Source organism: Oncorhynchus gorbuscha, linkage group LG01 (genome assembly GCF_021184085.1).
Source record: "Oncorhynchus gorbuscha isolate QuinsamMale2020 ecotype Even-year linkage group LG01, OgorEven_v1.0, whole genome shotgun sequence".
NCBI classification, from domain to species: domain Eukaryota; kingdom Metazoa; phylum Chordata; class Actinopteri; order Salmoniformes; family Salmonidae; genus Oncorhynchus; species Oncorhynchus gorbuscha.
In genome coordinates this window covers 71173175-71187274 of record NC_060173.1, presented here as the reverse complement: position 1 = coordinate 71187274, position 14100 = coordinate 71173175, and the positions used below count along the sequence as shown (strand labels likewise).

The 14100-nt window shown below is 45.1% G+C and overlaps 1 protein-coding gene across 4 annotated transcripts in view; it reads left to right on the top strand.

The window, feature by feature from the left end:
- Positions 1-14100, top strand: part of LOC124041573 (E3 ubiquitin-protein ligase MYCBP2-like) — a 233183-nt gene that overhangs the window by 173777 nt on the left and 45306 nt on the right. For 3 of the 4 annotated variants that reach the window (XM_046359324.1, XM_046359308.1, XM_046359332.1), the window contains 9 exons: positions 1297-2877; positions 3282-3451; positions 3824-4068; positions 4413-4580; positions 4727-4884; positions 9276-9475; positions 10199-10357; positions 10764-10924; positions 12524-12680. In XM_046359324.1, coding sequence (XP_046215280.1) covers positions 1297-2877; positions 3282-3451; positions 3824-4068; positions 4413-4580; positions 4727-4884; positions 9276-9475; positions 10199-10357; positions 10764-10924; positions 12524-12680 — 2999 coding nt within the window. The remainder of the gene's footprint in view (positions 1-1296; positions 2878-3281; positions 3452-3823; positions 4069-4412; positions 4581-4726; positions 4885-9275; positions 9476-10198; positions 10358-10763; positions 10925-12523; positions 12681-14100) is intronic. The other variant, XM_046359315.1, reaches the window with a different exon arrangement.

The window sequence follows — 14100 nt, the reverse complement described above, 5'->3', positions numbered from 1 at the left end:
TCTCTCCCTCCTCCTTTCTCCTCATGTGGTGATTCCTTACCTGTTCTCTCTCCCTCCTCCTGTGGTGATTCCTTACCTGTTCTCTCTCCCTCCTCCTTTCTCCTCCTGTGGTGATTCCTTACCTGTTCTCTCTCCCTCCTCCTTTCTCCTCATGTGGGGTTTCCTTACCTGTTCTCTCTCCCTCCTCCTTTCTCCTCATGTGGTGATTCCTTACCTGTTCTCTCTCCCTCCTCCTGTGGTGATTCCTTACCTGTTCTCTCTCCCTCCTCCTTTCTCCTCCTGTGGTGATTCCTTACCTGTTCTCTCTCCCTCCTCCTTTCTCCTCATGTGGTGATTCCTTACCTGTTCTCTCTCCCTCCTCCTTTGGTGATTCCTTACCTGTTCTCTCTCCCTCCTCCTTTCTCCTCCTGTGGTGTTTCCTTACCTGTTCTCTCTCCCTCCTCCTTTCTCCTCATGTGGTGATTCCTTACCTGTTCTCTCTCCCTCCTCCTGTGGTGATTCCTTACCTGTTCTCTCTCCCTCCTCCTTTCTCCTCCTGTGGTGATTCCTTACCTGTTCTCTCTCCCTCCTCCTTTCTCCTCATGTGGTGATTCCTTACCTGTTCTCTCTCCCTCCTCCTGTGGTGATTCCTTACCTGTTCTCTCTCCCTCCTCCTTTCTCACTGTGATGGTGTCCCTGTATTCATGTCCTGTGTTTTACGCCGTAGATGGTTCTTCATCACACAGCCTTGCATCTTCTCATGAGTGTGTGCACAAAATCAGTATGTCCGCGGCTGGGCATTGTTCTGTGCTCTCATCTCTCTCTCTCAGGCAAAAGGGTGGGTAAAATACAGAATGCATGAGTCCTTCATACTGAACACTTTCTAAAGACCAATTATATAATACCTAGCCTGGGGGACAGTGTTGGGCTGGGCTTTTCTCATTTGTTGCACCATGATCCTTTTGCTCCCTCTGTCCATGTTAGGGGCCTTCAGTGAATAGATGGACAGATCTTTCAGACAGGTTGATTTTAGATCATTTGGAAAACTTATGTGACTCTTTCAATGCCATTCAAGGCTCTTCTGAATTGCAGTCACTTACTAAAGTGAATTGGTCGACAACTTTCCACAGTCTGAGGCTTCTTATTTATTTTTACATTTTTTTCAGACTTCTCTTCATATCTTCCCTTTCATAATCCCTTTTGTTTTGAACCTTAGATGTTGAGTGTTGTACTCTGAGTAAATTGGATGTGCTGCCTTTTACACTGAACCTCAATGAGTTATAGTATAACTGTTTTTATTTTATGCCTATCTACTAGCCTCTAAACAACGACAGAAAAGCCACTCCCCAAAACAGGAGGGTGGACGCTCCTCAGACAACTCCAAAAGCAAAGACCTGTCGGCCAGCGAGGCACTGATCCTGAGGTCAGACACGGCCAAACTGCGGTCAGACTCTCATAGCCGCTCTCACTCGCCCAACCATAACACCCTGCAGGCGCGGAAGGCCGAAGTGCGTGATCGTGACTTCTCCGGGCTGCGCGCCGAATCGCCCAACCCTGGCTCCCGCTCCTCTTCGCTCAAGCAGAAGGGCCTGTCCTCCTCCTCAGGGAAGTATAGACCCTCTAGCACCTCCTTGGCGTGGTCCTCCTCCCCCCAGCATGACCAGAACCTCCCTCCCAAAGTCAGCCCCTCCATGGCTCTGCTGGACCCGCCCAGAGAGAGATCCAAGTCGGACTCGTACACACTGGACCCGGACACCCTACGGAAAAAGGTCCCTCTCGCCTCAGAGCCACTGAGGGGAAGGTCCACCTCTCCTAAACCCAAACTATCTCCCAAGGACAGGTGCAGCAAAGGAGGTGACATGAACATGGAGAACCGCAGCCCATCACCCCATGTGACCCAGGAAGACCTCCACAGGGAGGTGGTGATGTGTACGTCTATTGCTCTTCTTTCCGATGATGAGGGAAATGATGAGAACGTTGACGTAAGCAACACAGAGGAGGGCTCTTCCAAGGTGCACTTCAGCATCTGCAAGGTGCCCATCAAGGATGAGCTGGAGAGCAGTCGCTCGTCGGCAAAAGTCAGCCGCAAGACCTCCAGCCGCCACGTGCGCCCCAAGAAGGACAAGTCTGGCCCGCTCTTCAAGGGTGAGAGCTCATCAGGGCTCACCGAGACCACCAAGCAGGCTATGTCGCCCTCGGTGGCAGAGTGCGCCCGGTCGGTCTTCGCCGCGTTCCTCTGGCACGAGGGCATTGTCCACGACGCCATGGCCTGCTCCTCGTTCCTCAAGTTCAACCCGGAGCTGACCAAGGAGCATGCGCCCGTCCGCAGCTCGCTGGGCGGCCAAGAGGAGAAGGAGAGCAAGCTGATGAACCGCCACTCGCTGGAGATATCTTCGGCCCTCAATATGTTCAACATTGCCCCACACGGGCCCGACATCTCCAAGATGGGCAGCATCAACAAGAACAAGGTCCTGTCCATGCTCAAAGAGCCACCACTGACCGAGAAGTGCGAGGACAGCAAGGGGGAGCCCGTCTCCCACGAGGTGGCCACTCATCCCTTCATGAGGGCCAAGTCCATCCTGCCGCTCACACTCCAGCACCTTGTTGCATTCTGGGAGGACATCTCCATGGCGACCATCAAGGCAGCCACCCAGAACATGATTTTTCCCAGCCCGGGCTCCAGCGCCATCCTGAAGAAAAAGGAAAACGAGAAGGACACTAAGAAGTCCAAGAAGGAGAAGAAGAAAAGAGATCAGGCGGAGGTGCGCCCCAGGGGGAACCTGTTTGGGGAGATGGCCCAGCTGGCCATCGGGGGACCAGAGAAGGACACCATCTGTGAGCTGTGTGGGGAGTCGCACCCCTACCCTGTCACCTACCACATGAGGCAGGCCCACCCAGGTAAGATCAACAATGTTGGGTTTGCTTTTATTCCATAAGTTTAGAAATACACATGCCATGTCACTGTGCGAGGTTATCCTACCTCTCACATATAAAGATCAGACATGAAAATCCTATTTTGTTTTATTGATTGTGTGGAAGAAAAGAAAGCTGAACATGTCTTCATACCGAGGCAGATGGTGGCTAACCCCATGACACCGTATACACTGTAGTTCTGCTCGTACAGCTGCACTACTCAATATGATCTTAGCATAACATACATAATCAGTCTGCTCATCTCTACTCTCAAAAAGAGGTGTGTGTTACCTGGGTGGCATAGACTTCATGTTGCTCTCGGGCTCCACGAACACGTCTGTGTTCTATTTGTCTGTGGATCTTAGCATCATCTGGTGTGTTTTGGGCAGGTTGTGGTCGCTACGCGGGAGGCCAGGGCTACAACAGTATCGGCCACTTCTGTGGGGGCTGGGCAGGAAACTGTGGAGACGGAGGGATCGGTGGAAGTACCTGGTACCTGGTGTGTGACCGCTGCAGGGAGAAGTACCTGAGAGACAAGCAGACTGCTGCCAGGGAAAAGGTACTGTACTGCTCAACGCTTCAATAGATGTTTTGTATCTTTACACATGCATAATAATTTAATACATTTGTGTAAGTTAATCATTTCATAAAATTCTTCAAGCTTATGGGAACTTAAAAAATACTTGGATAGTTAACCAACATAAGCCCTTAACAATCAGTATTTAACACTAACATATTATGCTCAATGTATTTGTTTCTCACTGTAAAAGTTCAACGGATAACCTTACTCAACCATGTGCTTTCATAAACAACCTTGGTAATATGCTCGTGACAAGTCATACAATGCAGTTGGGGTCTACATACCCCTCTTTCCCCAAACTTCGACCTCTTAACCACCACTTAAATCGAATCTCTCTCCCTACCCATCGAGGTGAAGCAGTCGAGGAAGAAGCCCCTGCAGTTGAAGATGCCGCGAGCGCTGCCCACCATGGAGGCCCACCAGGTGATCCGTGCCAACGCCCTTTTCCTGCTTTCCCTAAGCAGCGCCGCAAAGCCCAGCCTGCTGTGCCACCACCCGCCTCGCCCGCTTCACTCCCTGCTGCCCAGCCTCAAGGAGGGCGTCTCTGACGAGAAGGCCAACAAGATGGGCTGCCTCTACCTGCAGATGCTGGCCAGGTAAAGGATAGCTACTGTGATGATGATCAAATTGAAAAGCACTGGAAAGATTGGGAGGGAAGAAATGTAAGGTAATCTCTTTTTATTTTTGCCTCCCAGACAGTCTCCTTCTCTTTTGGTTTTATGCCCTTTGGGATGGCATTACACTAAAAGCGCTGTGGCAACGTTAGTTGAAGTGATGATGATCATACATTTTGGTTGTGTATAGTGTCTTATCCATATCTCATGGACATATTACACAGTGAAAACAGTCATGGAATTATTTGCTTTGAGGCAGCATCCACATGAATAAACCCAAAATATTTAAACTACATTGGTACGTAAACCTGTCTCCCCTCTTCCAGGCAACACACAGAGAACTTTGCTGGGTACCAGGATGACAACCTGTTTCAGGATGAGATGAGGTACCTACATTCCACGTCTGTCCCTGCACCCTACATCTCAGTCACCCCCGACGCCTGCCCCAACGTGTTCGTGGAGCCCGAGAGCAACATGAAGTCTATGCCACCCAGGTAACACACACCTCTTTTTGAGAGTAGAGATGAGCAGACTGATTATGTCTGTGTTTATTATATGTGGTTGTAGTGTATGTCATATCTGTGGGGACTTGTATCAGTGTGAAACAGATGGTCAACATTTCTGTGTTCGTCTCTTGCAGTCTGGAGACCAGCCCAATCACAGATAGTGACTTGTCCAAGAGGACGGTGTTCCAGAGGTCTTACTCTGTAGTGGCCTCTGAGTATGACAAGAAGCACTTGGCCTCTCCGGCCAGGGTCAAAGCCGTGCCCAGACGTGGAGTCCACAGTGGGGATGCAGGTGGGTAAACCTTCCCCTAAACCACCAGACCAGAGGGCTTTGGGCCCTTTATTATTATCATTATTATTAGGGGTTCAGCAGCAAAAATGTTAATAGGAGTAACAACATGAATTTGTGTATGAGGCAGAAATAATGCGGTGCAACTCGAGTTTTGCCATCATCTGGAAGACTGTGTCCTTTTTGGGTCAGTTCTGTTATACTCACAGACAATATTTTGACAGTTTTGGAAACTTTAAAGTGTTATCTATCCTAATCTGACAATTATATGCATATTCTAGATTCTGGGCCTAAGAAATAGGCAGTTTCATTTGGGTACGTTTTTCATCCAAACATCAGAATTTTGCCCCCTACACTCAACAGGTTAAATGCTAGTAAAACTAAATGCATGCTCTTCAACCAATTACTGCACGCACCTGCCCGACTAGCATCACTACTCTGGATAGTTCTGACTTATAATATGTGGACAACTGCAAATACCTAGGTGTCTGGTTAGACTGTAAACTCTCCTTCCAGAATCTTTAAGCATCTCCAATGCAAAATGATCAGATTTCCTAATCCTATTTCGCAACAAAGCCTCCTTCACTCATGCTGCCAAACATACCCTCGTAAAACTGACCATCCTACCGATCCTTGACTTCATTGATGTGATTTACAAAATATCTTCCAACACTTTACTCAGCAAACCGGATGTAGTCTATCACAGTTTCATCCGTTTTGTCACCAAAGCCCCATATACTACCCACCACTGCGACCTGTATGCTCTCGTTGGCTGGTCCTCGCTACATATTTGTCGCCAAACCCACTGGCTCCAGGTCATCTATAAGTCTTTGCTAGGTAAAGCCCCGCCTTATCTCGGCTCACAGGTCACAATAGCAACACCCACCCGTAGCACACGCTCCGGCAGGTATATCTCACTGGTCATCCCCAAAGCCAACACTTCCTTCAGCCGCCTTTCCTTCCAGTTTTCTGCTGCCAATGACTGGAACGAATTGCAAAAATCCCTGAAGTTGGAGACTTCTATTTCGCTCTCTAACTTTAAGTATGAGCTGTCAGAGCAGCTTACCGATGGCTGTGTACAGGTACAATGAATCTGTAAATAGCACACCCAACTAACTCATCCCCATATTGTTATTTATCCTCTTGCTCTTTTGCACCCCAGTATCTCTACTTGCACATCATTGTCTGCACATCTATCACTACAGTGTTCATGCTAAATTGTAATTATTTATGCTCTATGGCCTATTTATTGCCATACCTCCCTTCTCTTCTACATTTGCACACACTGTACATAGATTTTTCTATTGTGTCATTGACTGTACAGTCGTGGCCAACATTTTTAAGAATGACACAAATATACATTTGCACAGTTTGCTGCTTCAGTGTCTTTAGATATTTTTGTCAGATGTTACTGTGGAATACTGAAGTACAATTACAAGCATTTCATAAGTGTCCAAGCCTTTTATTGAGAATTACATGAAGTTGATGCAAAGAGTCAATATTTAAAGTGTTGACCCTTCTTTTTCAAGACCTCTACAATCCGCCCTGGCATGCTGTTAATGAACTTCTGGGCCACATCCTGACTGATGGCAGCCCATTCTTGCATAATCAATGCTTGGAGTTTGTCAGAATTTGTGGGGGTTTGTTTGTCCACCAGCCTCTTGAGGATTGACCACAAGTTCTCAATGGGATTAAGGTCTGGGGGGGAGTTTCCTGGCCATGGACCCAAAATATCAATGTTTTGTTCCCCGAGCCACTTAGTTATCACTTTTCATTATGGCAAGATGCTCCATCATGCTGGAAGAGGCATTGTTCGTCACCAAACTGTTCCTGGATGGTTGGGAGAAGTTACTCTCGGAGGATGTGTTGATACCATTCTTTATCCATGGCTGTGTTCTTAGGCAAAATTGTGAGTGAGCCCACTCCCTTCTTGGCTGAGAAGCAACCCCACACATGAATGGTCTCAGGATGCTTTACTGTTGGCATGACACAGGACTGATGGTAGCGCTCACCTTGTCTTCTCCAGACAAGCTTTTTTCCGGATGCCCCAAACAATAGGAAAAAGGATTCGTCAGAGAAAATGACTTTACCCCAGTCCTCAGCAGTCCAATCCCTGTATCAGTCTGTCCCTAATGTTTTTCCTGGAGAGAAGTAGCTTCTTTGCTGCCCTTGACACCAGGCCACCCAAGTCTTCGCCTCACTGTGCGTGCAGATGCATTCACACCTGCCTGCTGCCATTCCTGAGCAAGCTCTGTACTGGTGGTGCCCCCGATCCCGCAGCTAAATCACCTTTAGGAGACGGTCCTGGCGCTTGCTGGACCTTCTTGGGTGCCCTGAAGCCTTCTTCGCAACAATTGAACCGCTCTCCTTGAAGTTCTTGATGATCCGATAAATGGTTGATTTAGGTGCAATCTTACCTGCAGCAATATCCTTGCCTATGAAGCCCTTTTTGTACAATGCAATGATGACTGCATGTGTTTCCTTCCAGGTAACCACGGTTGACAGAGGAAGAACAATGATTCTAAGCACCACCCTCCTTTTGAAGCTTCCAGTCTGTTATTTGAACTCAATCAGTATGACAGAGTGATCTCCAGCCTTGTCCTCATCAACACTCACACCTGTGTTAACGAGAGAATCACTGACATGATGTCAGCTGGTCCTTTTGTGGCAGGGCTGAAATGCAGTGGAAATGTTTTTGGGGGATTCAGTTCATTTGCATGGCAAAGAGGGACTTTGCAATTAATTGCAATTCATCTGATCACTCTTCATAGCATTCTGGAGTAAATTGCCATCATACAAACTGAGGCAGCAGACTTTGTGAAAATTAATATTTGTGTCATTCAAAACTTTTGGCCACGACTGTACATTTGTTTGTGTAACTTTTGTCGCACTGCTTTGCTTTATCTTGGCCGGGTTGCAGTTGTAAATTAGAACTTGTTCTCAACTGGCCTACCTGGTTAAATAAAGGTGAAATATATATGTATTTTTTTTTAAATGCATAGTGCCAACAGTAGCTTTTGAGGGAGGAGGAATAATGATCTGGTGCTGTGTTTCTTGGTTCAGCCTAGGTCCCTTAGTTGCAGTGAAGGGAAATCTTAATGCTACACCAGACAATGACATTCTAGATGATTCTGGGCTTCCAACTTAGTGGCAACAGTTTGGGAAGGCCCTTTCCTGTATCAGCATGACAATGCCCCCGTGCACAAAGCGAGGTCCATACTGAAATGGATTGTTGAGATCGATGTGGAAGAACTTGACTGGCCTGCACAGAGCCCTAACCTCAACCACATTGAACACCTTTGGGATGAACACTGACTGCGAGACAGGCCTAATCGCCCAACATCAGTGCCCGACCTCACTAATACTCGTGGCTGAATGGAAGCAAGTCCCTGCAGCAAATGTTCCAACATCTAGTGGAAAGCCTTCCCAGAAGAGTGGAGGCTGTTATAGCATCAAAGAAGGGACCAACTCTATATTAATGTCCATGTTTTTGGAATGAGATGTTCGATGAGCAGGTGTCCACATGCTTTTGGTCATGTAGTTCACATCAAAAGCATATTGCATGATCTGTTTGATTTAGAGTTCTTGATTTTGGCAAGCATGGTAAGGAGTACAGAAGTAGCTCAGACTAGGTCAGTGTGCCCAATTTGTCCTGATGGTGGCACAGTGGGTCAACAGCTTGAACCCTGGCATTGCTGCTTGCAACTTTAATTACTGTTATTATTCCTCTTCAACCGTAACGCAAAATTCAAATTCGAATTATTGTGAGATGGTGAGGCCCAGGAGGGTGCAACCTTTGAAGGTATAGGGGCGTGGGCCATGCCAATTGTCCACATAGTGCCGCTAGAACAACCAATTTAATGTGCACGTTTTCAAGGTCCCACTCCTCACTGTGAGCTAGAGTTTAAAAAAAGTGTTACATAGGTCCCTCTCTTCACAAGGAAAAAATATGCCTCAAACTCAAAGTCCACCATTATGGATTTTCCGCAAAAAAACACTGAAAACGCTAGTCCTCTTGTACCGAATGACCGATCTGCACGAAAGTTGATGTCTCCCAACGCAACATTTCCTAGGCTAAAATTTCAAACACCATTAACCAATGAACTGGGCGGGTTCTTGCAAATTTGGTGCCAATCAGTCCAGCGCTCCTGAAGACATTTGAAGGAGTTAACATCATTGCAAATTGTCTAAAATACATCAAAGGCACATTGAACAATTTGTTTGATTAGGAGTTTGGATATTTGTCAAGTGTGGTAAGGAGTACCAAATTAGCTAATCCTAGGGCGATGTGTCCAATTTGTCCTGATGGTGGCACAGTTGGCCCACAGCTTGAACCAAGGCATTGCTGCTTGCTGCTTTAATTTCTATATTTGTAGCACTGTCCTCCCCTCCAGATGTGGGCTCTTCTCTGTTGCGCCACCCCTCCCCGGAACTGTCCCGACTCATCTCGGCCCACGGATCCCTCAGTAAGGGCGAGAGGAACTTCCAGTGGCCTGTCCTGGCCTTCGTCATCCAGCACCATGACCTGGAGGGTTTGGAGGTGGCCATGAAGCACGCCCTGCGCAAGTCCGCATGCAGGGTCTTCGCCATGGAGGTAATGTCCGTCAAAGAGATACTCACACACATAACATTTGGCATTTTAGCATGTCCCATCAGAAAATGTGTCAAGCTCCCTGGGAATGCTAACACTAGCTGGCCATGGAGTCATACACAAGATGGTGGACAGTTAGCATTTCCCATCAGAAAATGTGTCATGCTGCCTGAAGTGCCAAGTTCATGCCTACATTAGCATTCAACAGTTAGCATTTCCTCAAATGCTAACGTGATTAGCCTCCTTTTGAGGTACCTCAGTAGTCGCTAGACAGCCTTGTTAGAAAGGATAAAAGTGTAGTATCTGAGCTGAGAAACTGATCTGAAAATGTATTGTTAAGGTTGCTCCCGAGTGGTGCAGCGGTTTAAGCCACTGCATCTCTGTGCAAGAGGCGTCACTACAATCCCTGGTTCAAATCCAGGCTGTTTCACATCCGGCCATGTTTGGGGGTCCCATAGGGCAGCGCTCAATTGGCCCAGTGTTGTCCGGGTTTGGCCGAGGAAGGCCGTCATTGTAAATAAGAATTTGTTCTTAACTGACTTGCCTAGTTAAATTAAAAACAATATATTTATTTAAAAGGTTAGGTTAGGGGTCAACCTTTGTACATGGTTGGTTTTTGGTACTTTTATATGAAAGTAAATGAATACATTGCTTCAGGTCTTTGAAATCTAAAGGACTGTTTTCTGAAGTGAGTGAAAGCCACCATCTTACTTCTCTCCCCCTCAGGCGTTCAACTGGCTGCTGTGTAACGTGATCCAGACCACCTCGCTGCACGACATCCTGTGGCACTTTGTCGCCTCCCTCACCCCGTCACCCTTTGAACCCAAGGAAGAGGAGGAGGAAGAAAACAAAGCCCCCGGGAACAAGACAATTGTGATGGAGCAGGTGATGTTTGATTAAGAATTCAGGAGCGAAGTGGTGGGGGTAGGTTAATTTTATTGCTGCTATCTTCAACAGGTCTCTTGCTAAATAAATCATCTCAATGAGACAAGCCTGAATAAAAAAAGGCTTTTGAGGTACCAGTATAAAATATTCAGATGTTTTTTTTTTGTCAACTGAACTAAAAACAGATGTATCACAGTCATGTATCACAGTCATGTGAAATGACTGTGAATAGGGCCTGATTAATTCATTTCAATTTACTTATTTTGTTATATGAACTGTAACTCTGTAAAATCTTTGAAATTGTTTCATATTGCATTTGTTTTTGTTAAGTATACATGTACGTTTGTAGTCATTGCGTCCCTGTGCTTTTAGCTTCTTTTCCATTATGTTTTCTTCGTACACACAGGAGAGAGACCTGGCTGTGTGTGAGCACCCGCTGTCTGACATTGTGATTGCCGGGGAGGCTGCCCACCCCCTCCCCCACACCTTCCACCGCCTCCTCCAGACCATCTCCGACCTCATGATGTCCCTTCCTAGTGGCAGCTCCCTGCAGCAGATGGCCCTCAGGTACGATGGCCCTGTTGCTCAAAGTTTACCTCCACTTTCAACTCAAACCTGCCCTAAATGATTTAACCCTATTATCCACCATACACTTGGAACAGAGCATATTATCTTGTAATAATACTAAAACTAAGAGAAGATATCTTAAAAGGTCAAATTCCTTTCCGTATATATATGAATAAGGCCCTATAATATTCACCACCGCTTTTTTCACTTTTTAACCTCTACGTGATCGATTTCCCTATACCGAGACGGTTGATGCTAATGTGACTAGAATTACTTATATGGGTAGAAAGCTTCCTGTTAATCTAACTGCATTGCCCAATTTACAGTAGCTATTAGTGAAAAAATACCATGCTATTGTTTGAGGAGAGTGAAAAACAACTTTTCACGGGCTAATGGTTTGATAAATGGCATATATTATACATTCACCTCCTGAAGGTAAATAATGTACTTACATTCAGTAATCTTGATCTGATTTGTCATCCTGAGGGTCCCAAAGATAAAATGTAACAGTTTTGTTTGATAAATCCATTTTTATATTCAAATGTAGGAATTGGGTTTTACAGTTTGAACCCCTGCAGTCTCTGGCTCCACAACCACCTGCCTGGCCAACTAGATGTGTGAAAGTTAGTGCATAAGCTAATGATCTGTCATGTATGACATTCCTGTGAGTGTGTAAACTTAAGAAAAATTAAATGTATGTTCAATTGACCAATTCGGCATATTTGGGCAATAGAAAATAAGTATTGTGCAGTATTGCAATGCTTCACTGGATCAATCTGAAACTTTGCACCCACTGCTGCCATCTAATGGCCAAAATCTAAATTGCGCCCTGACTCCTATATTATGGCCGTTCTCTTGCATTTCAACAATGACGGAACCAAAAAACGCATTGAAAACGCATGATTTTTAGTTTGTATTATATTTTACCAAATCTAATGTGTTATATTCTCCTACATTAATTTTACATACCCACAAACTTCAAAGTGTTTTCTTTCAAATGGTATCAAGAATATGCATATCCTTGCTTCAGATCCTGAGCTACAGGCAGTTAGATTTGGGTATATCATTTTTGGCGAAAATTGAAAAAAAGGGTCAGATCCTTTTAATAACGCTCATTCACATTTCGAGCTATTTTTCAGTCCCACATAAAACGGCAACAAAGCACCTGTGCAAAAGAAGTCATGAACTTCTCTTCCAGTGTCTGATTGAATAGGTTTGGTATATGGTCTTTTAGCAGACACTTTTATTCATAGTGGCCAACATGTGACACAGATATTCAGTATACATGGCCCATGCAGAAATTTAACCCACAACCCTGGTGTTGCTAGCACCATCCTCCACTCGGGCGCCCGAGTGACGCAGCGGTGATTGGGAGTCCCATAGAGTCCCAATTGGCCCAGCATCGGCCGGGGTAGGATGTCATTGTAAATAAGAATTTGTTCTTAACGGACTTGCCTAGTTAAATAAAGGTTAAATAAAAGGTTAAAAAAATTAATAAAAAATGTTTTTAAAAATCCTCCAAATTAGCTACCACTTTACTGATCAATGTGAGCGTGTAATTCACCCTTGACCCGGAGACTTTCCCCATCTATCTATCAGGTGTTGGAGTTTGAAGTTCAAGCAGTCTGACCATCAGTTCCTGCACCAGAGCAATGTGTTCCACCACATCAACAACATCCTGTCCAAGTCAGATGACGGCGACAGCGAGGAGAGCTTCAACATCAGTGTGCAGTCTGGCTACGAGGCCATGAGCCAAGTGAGACTAAATCCCATAGGAGATAGGGCCGTTTCTCGGGACCCATATTATATTAAGCCTAGTACTGGACTAATAAGGTTTATTTAAATGGAGAAGGATTTTTAAACCAGGACTAGGTTCAAGCTAGATCTGGCCCATTAAGTTTTGTGGTAGCGAGCTCGACCTTATTATGAAGGTTGGTAGAAAAGAGACTAGGTGAGACCACAGAAGCTGTCTGAGACCCAAGTGCAGACCAACAGTTACCGGGGTTCATTAGGGGATGCAACAGAAAGCTGTTTGTAACCTTTTTTAATTCAGTCCGTTTTATTCCATTTAGTGCATAAGGAACTTGACCCTGGATCGTCTCATACTTGTGCACTATTGATGAAATTATTATTTTTATATTGGACTAGGTTTAGGAGTTATGACATTGTTAAACATTTTCATTGTATCCACTTGTGTGGCTGAAATTAGAGGTTGCATTGCTGCTTATGTGGCTAGCATTTTTCACACTGCTGGTCCCGCAGATTATTTCGAAACGTTTGTCTTTCTACTTTGTATGCATTAGCCTAAGCCTACCTATTGTGTTAAAAACACACATTTTTCGCTGCTTTAACGATAGCCTACCTTTCCTTGGGTGTGAGTTCAAGTGCGCCTAGTATATGTGGTATCATTGAAATAGAGTAGCTTGCCCACATGGGCAGAGAATCACGTGGCAGTTAACAAAAATATGAAATTGACTTAAATATGATGAGACTTTAGTTTACTACAGTGTCTATAAATAAATATTGATGGCGGAAAGAGTCGAGGTGCAATCAAAATATGTAATCATCATTGAAAAGGAAAATGCATTTTCTGTAGGTAAGGCTACTATGGTGAGCGAGCATTGTGCCTTTTCCATTTCAGTATTGATTACCCATTTATTTGTCTGCCTGCAAATCGTCCTCCTAAACAATAGGTTATATCCTGTATGCAAAACATAGCAAGTGTCGCTGTCATCATTCTTGCTGCTTCAAGTTCAGTAGCCATACGTGTGAGATCAGGTGCGCGTGGACGGAAAAGCACGGAGCAGTTATCTTTCCAAGGAAATGTACTTCCGAAATATGATTAGGCTATAGTTTACTACATTGCCTAGAAATAAAAATTGATCACCCATATTTCTCTGTTTTGAAAATCATCCCACTCCTAAAAGGTAGGCTATAAAAATAGCTCATGAGAAACTCAAACTATGCTCTCTTCAAACTACATCTAGCATATTCGCCACTCAGCAAATAAACAGACCTTTTTCAGGACCCTGTCTTTCAAAGATAATTTGTAAAAATCCAAATAACTTCACAACTTCTTCATTGTGAAGGGTTTAAACACTGATTACCATGTTTGTTCAATGAACCATAAACAATTAATGAACATACACCTGTGGAACGGTCGTTAAGTTACTAAC